At 31.1% G+C, this 19,802-nt stretch overlaps 1 protein-coding gene across 1 annotated transcript; it reads left to right on the plus strand.

Moving 5' to 3' along the window:
- The first annotated feature begins 11,522 nt into the window (after positions 1–11,522).
- Positions 11,523–12,684, plus strand: LOC129941963 (uncharacterized). Its single transcript, XM_056050744.1, has 4 exons — positions 11,523–11,613; positions 11,679–11,865; positions 11,928–12,121; positions 12,184–12,684. The coding sequence occupies exons 3-4, from the start codon at positions 11,947–11,949 to the stop codon at positions 12,561–12,563; spliced, it is 555 nt and encodes a 184-aa protein (XP_055906719.1). The 5' UTR covers positions 11,523–11,613; positions 11,679–11,865; positions 11,928–11,946; the 3' UTR covers positions 12,564–12,684.
- The last annotated feature ends 7,118 nt before the right edge of the window (positions 12,685–19,802 follow it).

The raw sequence follows: 19,802 nt of genomic DNA on the forward strand, positions 1-19,802 counted from the left end.
TTCAAGCACACTTGAAATTTCGAAATGTATATCACAAACGCACACGCACACACAGATAACAACGAACAATAATATATCTCTTCCGATGCCGATGAAGACATTGATACTGAAGCTACAACAAGATTACTTAAAAAGAGTGAATCCTCCAATGCTTTTCTTGGCCCAAATGCAAAATCCCTATTTAATGTAACGAAGGTAGCAGACAGATTCAAAATATCGGAACTGGACTATTTTGGTCTTTATTTTGACGGCCGCAAGGACGTTACAGAAAATGCACAAGGCTTTTGTACTGAAGAGCATATTGTCCTGTTAACAAAAACTGACTCGCGATACCTCGGGCATGTAACACCACCAAATGGGAAATCAGAAACCATAGCAAATACTATATTTTTTTTTTTTTACAGAATCTAAAGTTTCAACAAATAATTTAAAGCTTATTGGGTGCGATGGTACTAACGTTAACACCGAAATTAGAAATGGAATCATCCGAAAAATCGAAACAAAAATTAAACGACCTTTGCAATGGTCAATTTGCTTGTTCCACGCCAACGAATTACCATTACGACAAGTTTTCGAAAAATTGTATGGAAAAACATCTGGTCCAAACGCATATCCTGGTTATATTGGTAAGGATCTTAAGAACTGCCGAAATCTAACAGTGGCTGATTACAAAACCATTCAAGTGAACCTACCTGACATATCTTTACAATGCCTGAGTTCAGACCAAAAATATCTTGACAATAGCTAACCGCATTTTAAGAGTCTATGTTTCTAAACAACATCCATCAGAAGAGCCGTTACAACATATAGTTAAGTTTATTTGCCAAGTTTATGCAGTGATGTGGTTTAAAATCAAATCCAAGTCGTCATTTGTCTACGGTGCGAAACATTTTCATAAGGCCATTCAACTAACAAGATATTTGCCAGATGACCTGAAAATAGTAGTCGACCAAGTTTTCGCTCGCAATGGATACTTCGGACATTGTGAAAATATTTTGGTAGCCATGCTGCTGGATGATCGCCAAAACATAAGAGAACTTGCTGCTCGGCGCATTCTAAAAGCAAGGGCATTAACCACTAATGTTGAAAATCAGAGACAGTTTGAACTCCCAAATTTCAATTTTGAAGCCTCTGAATATTTTGAACTTATGGCAGATTGAGAAAAGTCGTTTAACTGAACCTCCGTTGGTTATGGATTTTACGGCAGAAGAGCTTTGGGATATTGTCAGCCAAACTAACGGTAACAAATCAAATTAGTTGGCAAGTTTCACATGCCACAGCCAAGCAGTAGAAAGGGAAGTCAAATTGGTCACCGATACTTCTCAAACTTTATTATCGCGAAAAGAACTTCCAAATGTTGAAACCAAAAAAGTTTATATAAAATAAACTATTGTTGGTATTCAAAATAAAAAAAAAAAAACAGTTAAACGAGAAAATCTGTTTTATTATAATTTTTTTTAATACAATGTGGATCGTTATTTGTATTTTTCGCTTGGTGTTATTTTTCAATTAAACTTGCAATTACGAAAAACAAGAGTTGGGTTTTAAGTAAATATATTTTTAAACATGTAAAAATTAAACCTACTGAGTATCTGCAACGGATTAAAAATCTTAAAATTCATTTTAGGGCCCAATGCAAATTTTTCGGTGGGTAGATTTTCCATTTTAGCAACTTTATTTTTTTCCGTACAACTGCGCTTCGCCCTACTACTCACATCATAACAGATGTTACCTTTTTTTTGACCAACTGGTGCAATTGAGTGTTTTTCGTTAAACTGACAAATGTATTGAACTTGATCAACTTAAGGAAATTATAAATTTAAAAACTTCAATAATCAGAAACTACTTGTCAAACTTTTGTGATACTCAGTTAATAAGCATTCCGACTTGGCTATTAATAAATTATAAAATATTATCTTCGTGAAAAGTGGTCGAACATGTTAAATCGAATGATTTGCTCACCTTATATGAATTCAAGGCATAAGTAGTTAATTGTCACAATATATCATGATATTAAACGTTTAAACAAAAAATATCAAATAAAAACTATCAGTCAAAACAACACACTGTAGAATAGGTGTAGCTTTCGTTATTGAGGGAAAGTTTGTAAACAGTTGATAGCTTGATAGGCCTAGGTAAATGAGCAATCAACCCATTAGCAAGTCTGAGCTTTATAAGAAAAAAAAATGTGTTTATGATCTATCCACCTATGTGCGTATATAAATTACATAACATGTTTTACCTTCCAGCTTACAGAGTGACTTCAACTCAAGCCATGGACCACCCAGAAGTATCAGCTACAGCATCTCATATGAACCGTCACACCTTCCTCTTGATGATTGCTTCCAATTAAACTATTTATATCTCCACTCAAGTCAAGAAGTAATTTCCTGCTTCGAGATCTGAGCTGCGATGGAATATAAAACAAAAACTAATTTTTCCCTGGAAAACCCCAACAAAATAGAAAAACAAAAAAGACGAAACAAATTTCATAGTGAATATACGATGACAATTAGGACAACCCAAACAACAGTAGTTCACACGACAACATTAAGTTTCTCCTCGAAGTCATAAAAAGAGGATAGTCTCAAAGAAGTAATGGAAATTCCAGAGTCGTTGTTGCCATCCCCCCTCTCTGATGTGGCTACAGTTTTGCACGATGATAAAGGTGCATTTTGTGAATTCTTTATGGAAATTTCATTCAAACCAAACCAAACTTTAAGCATTCAAAAGGACATTTTCTCCTCGAAAGATTGCCACAGATTCTACTAAATTCACAATTTAATAACAATAAATTCAAAATGTATACAACCACCAAAAAATGTCGTCTCGCTTCTCGTCCTCGTTGTCCAATAATAAATAGTAGTGTCGCCGCCACAACACAGGCGACAGGCCCTGGTAATCGGAAAGGCAATCGTTTTTCCTTAATTAAATTAAATATTCCACTTTCGTGAAATCAGAGTTAAAACCGCATGTATAGGATTTGAGGTAATATTCAAGGATTTAACTAATTTTGCGCTGCTCCTGATGCTTGTCTCATACTTTGATTGTGATGTGCTATGCGCGGTTTTAATTACATTGAATCTTATAGTGAAATATAATAAAATACAAAATTTGATTGTAGAAGCCTTTATATACTGACTCGTTGATTAGATTCTTAAGGAAAGTCGCAGATTGATTCAATGGGAGTTTTAGTTCATTGATTTTAAATAGTCTCATTTCGGCAACGGAGCAAAATTTACTACAACTCATGTAAAACTGATTTTAGGCGTTTTTCTTTTTAAGCTGTGGAAAGCTGTTTTTAATATTATAACAAATAATATTTTCTTATATCAAAAAATACGGCCTACCAATTTTGTTTTTTTTTTTTTTTTTAATCCATAAAACGTTAATGAACACATGTCAGAAATTCATTGTGGAAAAAATATTTGAAAATCGGATCCGATATTGACTTCTCTAGCTATCAGAAACTCAATGCTATATCATTGGCCACAAGCCATAACCGCTTAAGTCGATTTTTTTAACTTTTCAGGAGAGCAGTTTTAAGATTTAAAATTCCCCTGGAATAGGAAAATTTCAATTTGTAGGTTTTTTAAATGCAAAAATAAATAAAAAATACTCCTTTGTCGTATGTCAAAAGCAAATAATATGTTCGACTTTTTGCTTAGGATTTATTTAAGAAACAAACACTTAAGTTGTTATGGATTATTGCGAATTAAAAAAGATAGGTTACATATTTTTTTTTCGGTTATGTCGTTTTGGTTTATCTATTTTTTTCAAAATAATTTCTTAAATCGAGTTAGGTTGTTATGGCATATTCAATTTATAAGATTATTTTTAACTTCCCATAGGAAGTTATTGTAATGGGTCCGATTTGTCAAATTGAAAATTTTGACATTTCTCGACGTTTCAAATCTTTCCAAGATTTTTGGAAAGATGTCTGTGCGTGCGTGTGTACGTACGTTTGTACGTCCGTACGTTCGCGACGTTTTTTTCGTCGTCCATAGCTCAAGAACCAGAAGAGATACCGATTTCAAATAAATTTTGTTATACAGATAAATAAGGCAGAAAGATGCAGAAAGGGATCTCAAGAAAATTGCGTGGGTGTTTTTTTTACCATAGCAGTTTAAAAAAAGGTGAAAATTTTGGTTAACCTTAAATATCTTACGAACAAAAAACGCTAGAGACTTGAATTAAATTTTATATAATAAACTGTAATGTGATACCAAACAAGTATATTTTTTGGAAAAATTCCATTTAACGGCTTTTTTTATAAATCGAAAAAACTGAAAAAAAAAATTCGTACCTCCAAAATTTTAAGACTAAAATATGATTTCATCTCCAAAACAATTTTGTACAATGAAGAATAATGTTTTTGACATCTGATAAAATTTTGAGAAAAATCGAATTCACAGTTTTTTTTATAAAAAATAAAAATAAAAAAAAAACATACTAAAATTTTTAAAAAATTGAATATCGATTCAAATATTTTTTTAAAAACTTAAAATTTGGGCTTCAATCTTATTTTGTCTTATAAAAAATATTGTTTTTAACATTCAGTAAAATTTTTAGAAAAATCTAATTGACAGTTTTTTTTACAAAAAATAAAATTAATAAAAGTCGGTAAAAATTGATTTTCGACTCAAATATCTTTTCAAAACTTTGAGATATTAGCTTTAATTTACTTTTATCTTTCAAAAACTATTGTTGTCAACATTCAGTAACATTTTGAAAAAAATCGAATTGACAGTTTTTTTACAAAAAATAAAAAACCGAAAAAAATTAACAAAAGTTGGTAAAAAATGATTTTCGACTCAAATATCATTTCAAAACTTTGAGATATTCGCTTGAAACTACTTTTATATTTCAAAAAATATTGTTGTTAACATTCAGTAAAATTTTGAAAAAAATTGAATTGACAGTTTTTGTAAAAAAAAATTAAAAACCTAAAAAAAATTTACAAAAAGTTGGTAAAAATTGATTTTCAACTCAAATATCTTTGCAAAACTTTGAAATATTGGCTTCAAACTAATTTTATCTTATAAGATATATTGTTCTCAACATTCTATAAAATTTTGAAAAAATCGAATTGACAGTTTTTTTACAAGAAATAAAACTCTAAAAAGAAAACAATACTAAAACTTGGTAAAAATTTACTTTCGACTCAAATAGCTTTTCAAAAATTTAAAATATTGGCTTCAAACTTATTTTATTTAACAGAAAATATTGTTTTCGATATTCAGTAAATTTTATATAAAAATCCAACAGTCCGTTTTTTTACTTATTCTGTCCAGAACATGAATCGCTGTAAAATGTTATTTTCTTTGTTTTTTCTGGAATTGTGGCCAAAAGCTTGTAAAGACAAGATGAGATTTCATTCCCACCACGGCGACGCGCTGTCCCTTCATGCCACATAAAACATTTTGCTGCATTTGTTTCTAAGTCATGAATCGTTAAATTAAAAGTCCAAAGTTGGCGTTTGAAACTGATTGAATTTCTTAAAAACGGGGTCGGTAGGCATTGCTGGAGCTCAAAAGCAAACGTTTCCTCGTTCTCCGCAACTTTAATTTTTGACACGTACGCATCTTAGGTAGAGCATGTATCTATGTAAGGGGCTTTAAATTTTAATCCTATAGTCTTAAAAATTTGGGAATATTTTATAACACTTACAGTATTTTCGGTGTCTAGGCTGTATAAGCGATGCATAAATGCTAAATAAATGCTATTGGCCAAGTATTTTTGACACGTATCCCTACGACTGTAGTGACTTTCGTATGCCGAAAATTTTGAAATATGCCACCTTATTTCGTCTTCCTGAGCTGTAGAGCATTTGTTGGCAAAAGTATGTTTCCCTCTCATATTTTAAAAAGGAATTGCTGGAGAACCAATTTTTTTCTTTATTACATTTTTAACGGAACTCTCTGTTTCGTCAAAACATTGAAGGAAATTGTTCTTACATGTATTAACATTAATTCCATTGACTGGCAATGAATACTTCATGGAATGATCATGTTTCCTTTTTCTGTTCACGTCATTCACCAAAGTGTCACATTTTTTATCCCCAATGGTAATCAAGAAGCTGATATACAGGATTCTTTGATCGTAACTTCCCAGCGACCAATATTGGTTGAATAAAAGTTCAAAGTTTCCATGATCTATCTTTTCACTGCACCGGTTTCTGCAATTTTCAAATGTCTTTACAGTTCTAGCCTTAACGGTTTTTCCATTGATGGACTGGGACTTACCTAGTTGTAGAAAAATAATTCTCTAAGTATTTCTCAATAATATAAATATTGCTTTAAACTAATGTCTTTTAAAAGTAAATAATATAAAAATAGTTTTAGAAATCAAAAATATAATTTTCCACAGCAGCTTAACTCAAGTTTCGAAAATGTTGCATCTATTTTGCATTGGGGAATAACAGGCTAACTTGAGTTAAGAAAATAGAAAAAAAGAAGACAAAAAAATTCGTAACTCGTAAGATTTTACGAATTATTTTTTTTTTTTTCAAAAAAGTAGATGAATGTAGTTTATCTTAAGATAAGTTTGTATCTCAAATCAAACTATAGGTACTTAAAAAACTTAACTTAAGTTATGAAACAGTCGTTACAAGAAATCATAAAATGTTCAAGTTAAGTTTTTTTGGCTAATGACAAATCCAAAAATTAGGCTTAAGCTGTATGGTTTTTAACTTATAATTTTCGTTTGAGAAGAGATACAGATCTAAAAATTTGAGTGTCTATAGATCCTAATTTTCTGAACATACAAAAAGTTATTTTCGACTTAAACCGACTTAAGCGGTTATGGATTGCGGCCACAGATATAATTTGTCACCTTGTATTACTATAATTAGATTTGATTTACTTAAGAATGCATTACGTTTTGAAAATTGGAAAGAAATCTAAGAAGAAGATAATGCTTTTATAGCGTATGATCTATTTTTGTCATTATTACTGAAGTACATACGAATGTTTAGCCATAATTTTGTACTGATAAAGTAAGGCTCAAGCCATGGATTGATCGCAATTTACTAAAGAAAATTAGATTAAAAAATGAATTGGGAAAAAAATGTAGTAAACATCCACTTAATCATCAACTTAAAAAAACGTTTTAAAATATTAAGTAAAACAGTTAATAAAGATATTAGGTTGGCTAGAGAATGATACTATTACTCCAAAGTATACGGAGCTCTCGGTGATCCTACAAAAGAATGGAAAGCAATAAGTAGTATCATTGATGGCAAGTCTCAACGTTCTCCTAAATCTATAATTCGTAGAAATGAAAGTGTTGTTATTGATGGTCCCACAATTATATCGAATGTATTCAATGATTTCTTTTCTATGGTTGGTCAAATATCCCATGAGAATGAGTAGGCATTGTACAAGGACTCAACTAATGGCAGACAGTATGAGTAATGTAAGTTCCTTCTTTGAACAGATTTCTGGCCTTGAACTTTATAAAATTATAAATTCGTTGGATAATTCCTATTCCTGCGGTTGTGCACTTAATAATGTAGATATACTAGCACACATTTTTAAATTGAATATTCTCCCTGGTAATTTTCCTGACAAATTAAAGTGTGCTTATGTAATCCCTTTTAGAAAAATTATATTGCGTAGGTTTCCGGGATTTTATTTATGATTGGTTTAAGTCCTACCTAAAGGAAAGAAATCAAAAGGTTAAAGTCGGAGATATACTAAGAAACTCAAAGATTATAAATCAAGGTGTGTCCCAAGGTTCAGTCCTGGGGCCTTACTGAATTTGAATTCTAAACGAATAAGAGAAAGGGAATAAAGTGGTCGTTATCACTACAGAGTTTAGTACCTAAAGCCTTTTATATTAAACTTAAAGCCATTGACTTCCCACCCATTTTTATTTCATGGCTCATATCGAACCTTGAGAACCGACGATATAGAGATCTCCGGTCCCTCAAGAGAGCCACCTTGGTCCTATATTATTTGTCTTAACTATAAACGACGTTTTTAATGTCATTGATAATTCAACTGCCTCTATATTAACGCTGATGTCATGAAATTATTAAAGGTTATTTCTATTTTATCTGATATTCGTCTTACTCCAAAATGATCTTGACTCATTTCAGACTTGAACGGCAAAAATAGTTCAATGTAGCTTAATACCAATTTATAAAATTCACCCGTAAGCATTCACATCTTCCCTACCGAGCTTACAGTATGCACGATGTTTCCATTCATTCTTTCTTATCTATTCACGACCCAGGAGTTATTTGCGACATTCAGTTTTCATTATTAACAATTTTAACTCTTTCCTTGGCTTCATCAGAACCTGGTCTAAAGAATTCTCTTAACTTAATCCCTATCTTTGTTTATGAAAACCGTAGTACTCCCTTGGTGGAAGTCGAATAAGGCGGCATCTAGATATTTTTTTGTGGAACGTCTGTTGAAGACATTCATCGAGAAATCCATTTGCAGTCGGGAGACTTAAAAATGTTATACAGTAGTGGCCAAGTATAACGAACGATATAATGTCCAGAGTCAGTTCGTTATAACGAAACAGTTTTTACATACATTTGTATTTTTCATTAATTTATTTCAAACTTGTTGTTTTGGGCGTTGAATGTTATTATTGAATGCCTCTGCCCGTAAATTTCTTAGAACTAACACTTTAGAGTTTTCAATTCCATTTTGTTCTGCCCATTGGATGCAATTGTCAAAATTTCGGACAGCTTCGTGATGACTCATTCTTTGAACTTCAATTTCTGAGCTAGTATTTTCATCACTTTTATAATCCACAATTTCGATTTCTTCAACATTGTTGCAATCAATAATTTCGCTTTCAAAGATTAGGTACTCCATCTGCATCATTTCACGACTCCAAATCATGTGTAGTGAATTCAGTCTAAAAAAAATTATGTAAGACTTCATAGCTTACAATTTACAGTTTTTGCAATTTGAAATTGTGTTTACCTCTGGGAAAATATTTTTCATAAGAGCCACCGTATTTGCTACAGCGATCATATCGTCTTGAATACGGAGAGCTGATAGCGGAATATCATCGTTCTCATCAAATTTCTCATCTGAACTTGGAGTAATTTTATTTTACTTTTTAAAATTCGTTATTTTGTTCTTTGTAAAGAATACCTAATGGACTTGAAAAAAGTGTTCGTAATATCGATCATTCGTAGTATCGGCATTCCTTATACTGGACCACCACTGTAATTTGAAATAGAGAAAGACTATAGTGAATTAACGAAAGTCTGAGTGAATGAGGAAAACACATTTGTTTCTTTGTGTTTGTATTTTGGTCAATGGTTCTATTTTTTGGTTACATACTCAAAACGGTAGTCTTTCTATTCAAAGATGATAAGACAAAAGCAGATTGAATTGCGATTTCGTAAGGAATTTTATATTCTTGGTTGAGATTTTATATTTTTGATGATTTGAGGATTGTATTAGGGAATTATAACTTGAACTATATGTATAGAACTAAGGGCAAGTAAATATGTAGGTATTGTATTCTTATCCAATAAGCTTAATAAGTTTAAACAATTTGATCGCCTAAACCTCTCTTAAAATTTGTTTTCAAATCGAGCATAAAGAAGTTTAAATCTTCAAAGTCTTAGAACGATATTTTTTTTAATAAAAAAATTTGTCGATTGATACTAAACGCAATTGAAAAGCTGGTTACAAAATTATTGACAACTTATAGTAAAATAAAATATTTTGATGCATGTTTAATTTTGTACACATACATATATAATGATAATTAATATACGTTTTTTAATGATAGTGAATTTTTAAATGGGATGAGGATCGTTTAAAATCTTTTGTTTTAAAAATTAATACAACTCATTGAGTTTATTAAGTATGTAGTTATAACTTCCGGTCAAAAAAGTGTTTTAAGGACAAATTTGGAGACAGTTTTACTTAAGTAGGTATTTTTTAAAATATATCTACAATTGTAAGTTATCAAGGCTGTAAGGAAATGCTTTCTTTTATTTTCGTAAACTTATCTTTATTTTTAGAGAAATATTAGACTTAGTAATTATACTTACCTACATAAATTTGATAACTTTGTCTCAGTGGTAAGATATCTAAATTTTATCAAATGCAATTTTTGTATGTCACAGCAAAGTTTTTAAATTTGGGGTAATTTTTCTATAAATTTGAAATAAACATAAAGTTTTACTTCTGTTTTAAAATATAGGAAGGTACTAATAATAAAATTAAACTGGAGAGATATTTGAGAAAAAGCAGTTTTAAGCTTTTTAATTTTTAGACAAATCAAATTGACAGTTTTGTTTTTACAAAATATAGAAACCTACAAAAAATTTACAAAAGTTGTTCAAAACTTTGAGATTAGTGCTTTAAACTATTGTTTTTTTTTTAAAACAAAGCAAAATTTTGAGAAAAATCTAGTTGACAGTTTTTTCACAAAAAAACCTAAAATAAAAAAAACAATACTAAAACTTATTAAAAATTTACTTTCGACTCAAATAGCTTTTCCAAAATTAAAAACATTGTCTTCAAACTCTTTTATTTCAAAGAAAATATTGTTTTCAATATTCAGTATTTTTTTTATAAAAATACAAAAGTCCGTTTTTTTTATAAAAAAAATTAAATCTTCAAAAAGTATTATTCAAATTTGGTAAAATTTGATGTTCGGTTCTTGATATCTCTCAAATTAATTTCATTCATCCAACTTGTAAAAATTTAAGAAATGCTACTAAAATTGGTGAACATTTTTTTTCGACTAAACATTTATTTAACAAAACTAGATTTTTTAATAAAACTATTTCATTATATTAAAAATATTGGTTGTAATTTTGAAATTTTGAAGAATAATTCAACTGGCAACTTTTTTAACACAACACGAAAACCTACAAGCTTTTAAGCAAGACAAATCGGCAGACGGAATGGGAAGTTATCAGTTTGGTTTCATCCCAGCCACTTTTTTTTGTTAATAGCTTGCATTAAGCGTAAATAAAAAGATAAATAATGTACAAATTAAATACTAAACTACTTTATACGCTGATGAACCAACTTTAAGAAAAATGTCTCCATATTTTGAATTTACTATGAGCTAGGTACACACAAAAACGAAAACTGTAATTTTTCCATTACTATTTTTAGTTTTTATTAACCTGTAATATAAATAATACATTATGTCTTATTTCGAGAAACGTGGCCAGTATCCGCTTTTCAAAAATCCAGATTACAAAAATAATTTTACATCCAAAAACATTAAAACCAAATTGTTCTAAAGCTTATTCAAGAAATTAAAAAACACTAGCTCCTCACACGCTAGATCGCTTGTTCAAGCCCAGCTCGGGCAAAAGTTCTTCAAAAATTAAATTGAACAAAAAGCGATTAAGCACCACTAAAGGAGTCTGATGATCGGGTTGGCCCCCGTGAAATAGCTATAACTCCAGGGGTGGAATCGGCTAACGCGATTGTTGACTGTCGCGTTGTTGATAGTCGTTTTTGATTATCAACTCTGATTTGCTCTGTGTAAAGTGATCAATAAAACAGTTTAAGTTTTTGGCAGCACTTGCTGCGAGAAATGTCATTTTGCTCAGTTCATTTTTGTTGTTAAAATTGTTTTCGATTTTTAATTTTGTTTTCTATTAAAAATGTAAGTTAATCTTGAGAAATTTAATATTTGTATGCATAATAAAGAAATAATTGTTATTTTATAAGGTCGCATGCAACAAAAACACAAATTTCTATCCTCTCCACGCATATGGAAGCACATCCAGAGCTGGCGAGATCTTACAATGCCCTCTCAGCCACTGGGCGAACCTCCCAAAAGCAGCAATGGGAAAAATTGGCAAGATCCTTAAATTTGAATGGACCACCAACAAAATCCGTAGCGGAATGGAAAAGGGTAGATATTAAATAAATTAAGGAGAAACATCATTAGTTCTAAAATAATCATATCTTTATTAGATTTGGACGCTCCGTAAATATGCTACGAAAAAAAAAATTGACGGAAAATAAAAATTCCATAAAGAAAACGGGTGGTGGTCCATTTGAATCCAAAGAAATAGACGCAACTGATGAAGCCATAATTGCTGCATGCGGGATGGAAGCATCAGTGAGCGGTGTTGCAGGTGGTCTATCTTTCGGCAGTGAGACAAAAGGTTTGTATTAAAATACTTTTTATTGCTTATAGTATTCTATATTCGTTTTTTTTTTTTATAAGAAAACAGCGAAGATATTCAAGAAGTTGAGCAGCTTCTCGAGGATCTTATAAACTCACCAAACCGGGAGAGTCCAAAAGAAAATGTTTTTAAAAAGTTAAAAGTCAAAAATCGAAAAAGCATTGAGGACGATGCTTTAAAAAAACAAATAGATCTTCAAGAAAAATATTTTAAAAATCAACTTGAAGGTCAAAATAAAACAAACGAAATTCTGGCGGAAATCCGAGATGCTATTCGGCTACTTGCCAACAATAAACGAGAGGAAAACGAAGCTTCAATCTCAATGAAAAGAGAAGAGCTACATATGAGAAAAATGGAGCTGGAGGTGGCTAAGTTAGCCAATGAACTTAAGTTGATGGAGATGAACTCCAAATCCCAATAATTTGACTGATTTGACTGCAAAAAATGAAGTACAAAGAAATTTTTATTTTAAACGTTTAAACTTTTAATTTCATTATTTTTAAGAAGCTTTAGAAAAGCATTTTATTTTCTTGTGATTTTTATGTTCCTACAAACATAAATACAAAATATGTATGTATGATATTTTATAGTTATTTTTAAATAAAAAGCTAGACAAACAATTTGCTTTTTTATATTTATTTTGAGAATGAAATAATATTACCTACATTACGTACAAATCGTCTCTTATAGCATCACGAATTCTTTTAGCCTCTCTGGAAAAACTTTCTCCTGTTGGTGGAATTTCAAATCCATGGTTTCGAGAAGTATTAGGTATATTAACTTCAGGATGGGGCACATTGTGGGTACAACATATATTGTGCAATGCAGCACATACGTTTGCTATTTCCACAACTCTTATAGGTTTGTATCTGCATTTTCTTTCTTCTAAGATGATGCGCCATCGACCTGCACGAAACAAAAATTAGTATTTTTAAAATGTTAACTGTAAATAGTTACACAAACTTTTTAAGCGACCAATACATCGTTCTACGATGCATCTGGCTTGAGAATGAACTGAGTTGAAATTCATTTCTGGAGAATTTTCACTGGGGTTTTGTAGGGTGTCAAAAGGAAAGGTTCTAGGGGATAGCCACTGTCTCCTTGAAAAATAAGAAGGCGTAAATTACAAATTATGATATATTTGTTAAATCTTACCTAGCAGCCATGATGATGTGCTATTTGATAAGTGCTCTCTTTCCAATGCCACCCTTTCTTCACTTTGGCGCCACACAAAACTGTCATGTGCACTACCACCATATCTTGCATTAATAGCCATGATCTTTGTTTTTTCGTCGCAGATCTTAAAAAAGCTTTTTGAATTGTTGTAAAAAATATTTTTTTTTATAATAAACTCACAATCATGGCATTAAGGCTATGTCTTCCTTTACGGTTAAAAAACATATTTTCGTTTTCTGTTGGCCGGAGAATCATTATATGACTTCCATCAATGCAACCTATTACTACAAAATTGGAAAAAATATTGTTGGTAAATTAAGAATAAGTATTATTTACCTATGTATGTACATAGCCTCGTATTAATAAAGAAAACATAGTTAAAATTAATTATTTCAGATCCCGTGTTTAGGAAAACTACACAACGGAATACAAATATTCGGGACTCAAATGGAACAGTAGGCAACTGCCTTTAGTTTGAGTTCGAAAAATTCTCATTCCATGGTGTAGTTTTCCTAAAAACGGGAGCTGAATTAACTAATTCTAACTATGTATACTTTCTTTATAAATACGGGGGATAGTACATAATATTTATTATTATACCTCCAGGGATTCTATATTTTTCAAAAAAAAATTCCTTTGTTGACTCCATGGGCACAAACTTTATCATGAGCGGGCAAAGCACTGACTGCATTCTTTTAATAACCTTAAAAGTAATTTCGGCAATTGTACTTTGTCCCATCGGAGCAGCCCAATCGGAACCAACTTGTCTCTGGTATGCACCACCACCAAGAATGTTCAAAGTTGCAGCTAGTTGAAGCATAGGTGGAATATATGTCGACCTTAATCCAGACGGCAAGTCGAGTAACCTCAAAACAATCATGAAGGCTTCTTTTGATAGACGAAAATTTTTTAAGAATCTAAACAATGTAATTTTTAATAATATTTAGATGAAAAATTATTGCTCATATGTATGTACATACATTGGGTCAGGAAGTTCCAGAATATTTGCTTTATTTCGTAAAGAAGTTCTGAGCAATCGAACAGGCTCATAATTGTGTCCTTCATTTCTCCTATTCGCGTTATTAAATATTCTAATTGAAGTAAACATTCCGGTTCTCTTATTTACATATGTACTTGCTTTTATTTAACAATATTTTACACACAATTTATTTACTTTAAAAATGGAATCGAAACCAACGATTTTACTCACAAAAAATTAATGAAAACGATACCTAAATAGCTGTCACTTGAAATACAAGGGAAAAAACGATTGTCGATTTGATAATCACCTTACATGGAGCAAAAGTATCGTTTTTGATTATCAACAATCAACTATCAAGTTAGCCGATTCCACCCCAGCCTATGAACTAAGTGGTAGCACACACAAGTTGTTTTTGTTTCATTCTTATATTCGATATCCGTCATTGCCAGTTATTGTGTTTGAAGTCAATTGCCGTGGGTATCGTTTCGAACACTTTCCATCAATCATACATGGCGAATTCATATTTAGTTCACCGCAGGGACCATGTATCATGTTTTTAACGACAACGCGAAATAACTCAGGATCGACAGTTTGATCAGGAATGTCAGCTGATATAACGTTATCGATTTGATACGGAGTTATTTTATGTACCAGCCAAGTTAATATATGTGCGTGCGACAATCCCTTTTTTTGCCATTCGATAAAGTACATGTGGCAACGAACCTCTCCAAATACACATAATTTTAAAATTAAATCCATAAGTGCTTTCAATTTTTGCTGAAAAACACGTGCTGTGATGTCATGACGATCAGTTGTAGACTGTCCTTCAAATAAATTGTTTTTGATGTCGTCCCACTTTGGATTACATGTAAATGTAATGAACTCATCCGGTCGACCGTATTTTTGTACATAAGACATTGCGTCTTGTGCATATTCGTTCTTATGCCGCGCCGTGGGCTACCAATATACGACGATGGCAATATAGTTATACGTCCAATGTCGTTAGTTTTAGCATCATTCATATATTCCTCGGATCTTAATTTTGCTGGGTTGAAACGAATAAAATTAAGACGTTCAGTTTCTATTTTGGCATACATATCAACGATGTACTGATGATATAGTTTACCACATCTCAAGATATAATTTTGTTCTTATGGACGAACCATCAATCGATACGAATAAAAGTTCATGGCACTAACTTTTTTTCTGACATGTACACCTGAAAATAAGTGCAAAACCTGACATTAGAAAATTATACAAATGAAATGTTAACACACTAAAAATAGATCAATTATTCACCTGTTCGTGGATCAATCATTGTTATATTGATATGGTAGCCATCGTCACCTTTCCAATGCAATATTGGATCGAAACTGATCATCAAGGATAACAATTGCAGCCACATCAATTGTCGGTGCATTGAATCGCCTTGCATGTTCTCCAAAAGGTGTTCTATCAGCCCTTATTACAATTTTGTGGTCAGATGGCATACGATCAAGAGCAATTTTGAACAATTGAACTAATGCGTTATGCTGATTGAAAAACCTTTGTAGTTCACGAATAATTTCTCGTCTTGTATTTGATATAATTGCACAACGTTGAATTCCAATTCACGATTTTCATCACCAATAAAATAAATTTGCAAAAATTGATGATCAGCGTCGGGGTATGGCAATAACAAACCAGCTTAATGATAAATCTGGCCCTGAATCTGTAAAACATGTAAGCAATTTTAGGTAGATGTTGAATCAGAATTTTTAAGACTTTATGATTCAGATTGATATAAGCATGAAACAATCCTGTTCAGGTACTTACCTTAAAAGTCGGCATAATATTATCTCTAATAATTTTAGTAGCACCAAAAGAAGTCATTTGAAATGCCGAATTGAATTGCTGAATATTACTCAAAAACTATTTCGACGTTTGAGATGTCCCAAAAATAAATGAATACAATGGTTCGGGTGGAGTTTCTAACGGTGGCAATCTTACTTTACCATTAGCACAACACATGCCTGGCGTTTCACCTGGAAAGTTAGCCGCATCACAATGTGGACATATTGCGCCCATCATTCCAATGTATCCGTACATACTATAATCAATCTGACTATTGTAAATAAAAGCAGCGCGCAGCATTTCATCCAAAACAGCACGACGTATTCGTGATCGCCGTGCAAGATTAAGTACAGGTACAGGGTCAACAGATCTATTCTGTGCAGTACGTTCACTCTGCGATGCATTAGCTTGTGTGCGTTCATCTGTAGTCTGAGACCGTCTTAATAATGCCACTTGATTCGCATTACGCGTTCGCCGGCCTATGTTTAGTCGTCTTGCTCGTGGCATTGTAACTTCACTCAATAATTTAACAATATTTTGGAAACTATAAACCCAACAAAGCTATAATTACCGCTTATAAAATGACATATGATCACATTAAATTTGTTTGACAATACTAACATTATTTTCTTCGATTGTTTTTCCAAAGGTTCAAATTGGCTTTTAAAAATTAGTACAAATTGTTTGTATATGGGGGTATAGAAAGGCGTTGGTTTTACACTTTCTCAAGATTTTTTTTTAAATTTTCTTTACGTACAAACCTTCTCTGGACTTCCACAAATAATTCAAGACCAAAATTAACCAAATCGGTAAAGGCATTGTTGAGTTATAAGATTACAACGAAAAGTGGCATTGATTTTTATATATATATAGATGTATACATATGTATATAATAAATTGTCAATATTTATTGAAAATAATAATTGAAAAACAAAATAAATAGGTATGAGTAGGTATACTTTTGTTGATATTTATTTTATTGGATTCTTATTCATGATTGAAATTTTTCAATGATCTTAGACAACTCTACTCGAGCATATTTTTTGACGTTAAAAGAGTAATCCAAACTCTTACAAACATATTGACAATTTCCTTTTTCTCTGAAAGCATTTTATCTCCACTCTTCAAATTTGACATTTGACCAGCTTTTTGTGAGACAAATGTCTGGAACACAGCTAATACTACAAACTTTGTATATGAACACCATATACTCTCATTAGCAGAAGCTTTTAGGGCGACCACTTGCCGCATTATTGGCGTTGGTGTCGCTAAGTGGAGAGATACACGGAAGCGAGAGAAAATATTATGTTCATTCTCATAAGCAGCCAGTAGAGTAACCGAGATAATTAATTCACCAAACAAAATGACACACAAAAAGTTATCATATTCTCATTGATTCCTCACAAACTCTAAGAAAGTTTTTTTTCTGTTGTTTATAGGAGAATATTGAAGTAAATAGATTTGTTCATATATGGTGTACAAAGTTGGGGATGAAAGCGATGGCTGCGTCGACTTCCTTGACAGAATTTTTTCACATGCAAAGATACAAAGGTCTACACTTATTCCCAACGGATACAATTTTATTTCTTATTGTACTTAGCATATATCTGAACCGTTCGTGTGTACAGTACGATAGCAAATTTTAATGTTGCGTTTTGTATGCTTTTACCAACAGATGGCGATGCAACAATTTCCGGATGTTTAAATTAACGGAACAAAATAATATTTTTAATGTTAATTAATATTAGAGTGAAACTAAAAAGCATAGAAATTGAATTTTTAAAAATCAATTAAGATTATATACATTTAGATATCATATGTTAAAGTAAGGATTGCAAATAAATGTATGTCGTAACAAAATTCAATAAGTAGGCCATTGATTAAAAAAGGATAAAGCTACTTTTAATTTTTGTTGTGGTTAGAGGTACCATAATACATAACAGGGCTGCAGATTGTTAAATTATTGTCTTTATTGTTTTATTCTTCTTTAACAAAATAAACAGTTTATTAATGTCAAAAACAAGAAAGAAGCTGATAATAGTTTTGAACGGTTGAAAAAGGTCCTTGGAATACAAAGATTCATCCACAACAACACAAATTACATCAAAGTTGCAATAAAACAATTTAACAAACCCACCGCTTGAATATTTGTCATCATTCTTTTTCGTTGAAAATGAAAATATATTTTTTCATTATTCATATTTTATTTTGCATCATAAAACTAGAATGTCCCGGAATAATTCCAGATAGTAAAATACTCTTTTTATAGGTAAATATATTTTTTTGCATGATGTCCACCTACCTACTTATGGGAAAAAGAAGGAAGAGTTGTTATCCTTGTAAAAATTTCCATTATACAGAATTACTACCTGTCTGCCTACCCCTGTCTTGTCCCTAACCATTTAACCAAATTGTCCGTTTTTTTGCTTAAATTTATGTTTAATATTACGTGCACACATAACAGAGCTTGCAAATACATAAATATACAAAATGTACCTATGTATTGTAAATGCATGCATTAAAGGACTGAAATATATGTAGGTATGTAAACTTTATCTTGCATTTTTATTATGGAATGTCCAAACATTTTATGGCACGTGTTAACCATTTTTCGCGGATTGAGCTCATAAAATTTTTGAAAATTAGGGAGGAACGGGAAATTTTAGAAAAAAGTTGTCGTGACTTTTTTTCTTGGAATAGGTACGATACGAGTATAATTCTTGGTAAGAAACTTTTCCTTAAAATGTTTAAGAAATAACATTTTATTTTTTTTAGTTTAAAATTGTAAATTTGTACGCAAAAATACAAACCTATACTTAAATTTTATAATACGTAAACCCATAATACGTAAGATACAAAAACACGAATCCATATAATTTTCTGAAGGAAATTCTTTATAGTATTGAAACGAGAAGACCTATTATTTAAAATATCGAATTCTATGACTAAATTTGATGAGAAGGTAAAATATTTAGCAACTTTGGAAACAAACAAATTATTTAATTATAAAAGGTTTACACGAACTTCCTCTTAAAGAGGAATTCAAAATTTTAAAAATGTTTGCATTGAAGTTATTTATTGTATTCTGTGTTTGAAGGCAAATAACAGTTTAAAATGTTTTATCAATAATGAGATAGAAGCAAGGCTTTTGTTGCTTAACATTCTGGGAAACACTTATGTTTTTGAACTTTTTGGTGTCAGAAATCTTTATACTTGCCGTTTTTAATAATTTTAGTTACATGTTTAGAAATATTTTGAGACAGTTTGTAAACACAAAGCAATTTCATCATTTTGTTTCAATATTTGAAACTGATGGAATAATTTGAATTTTCTGGAAGCATTAAAGCTCCAGTTGGAAGAAAAAAACTTCAATTGCTTCTGTTGGGAAAAAGACCACTATTTCTTCTTTCCTTATAATTTTTATATAAAGTCTCACTAAAATGTCGATTTAGAAAATGTTGTCTGTTTAGAATTTAGTTATATTGAGCATATATAAAATAAGCTTAATTTATTTGTTTAATTCTGATCAGACTAACTTTTTAAAACTTAATTATATTAAAAATATTTCAATCGAATAAGCATATTCTAAACAATATAAATTTCGAATCAGACAGTTTCTTTTTCAAATAGTCGCGATGGCCGGCGTTAAGTTTCTTTATTTTATCCACC

This window comes from Eupeodes corollae, chromosome 1 (genome assembly GCF_945859685.1).
Source record: "Eupeodes corollae chromosome 1, idEupCoro1.1, whole genome shotgun sequence".
In the NCBI taxonomy this organism is placed as follows: domain Eukaryota; kingdom Metazoa; phylum Arthropoda; class Insecta; order Diptera; family Syrphidae; genus Eupeodes; species Eupeodes corollae.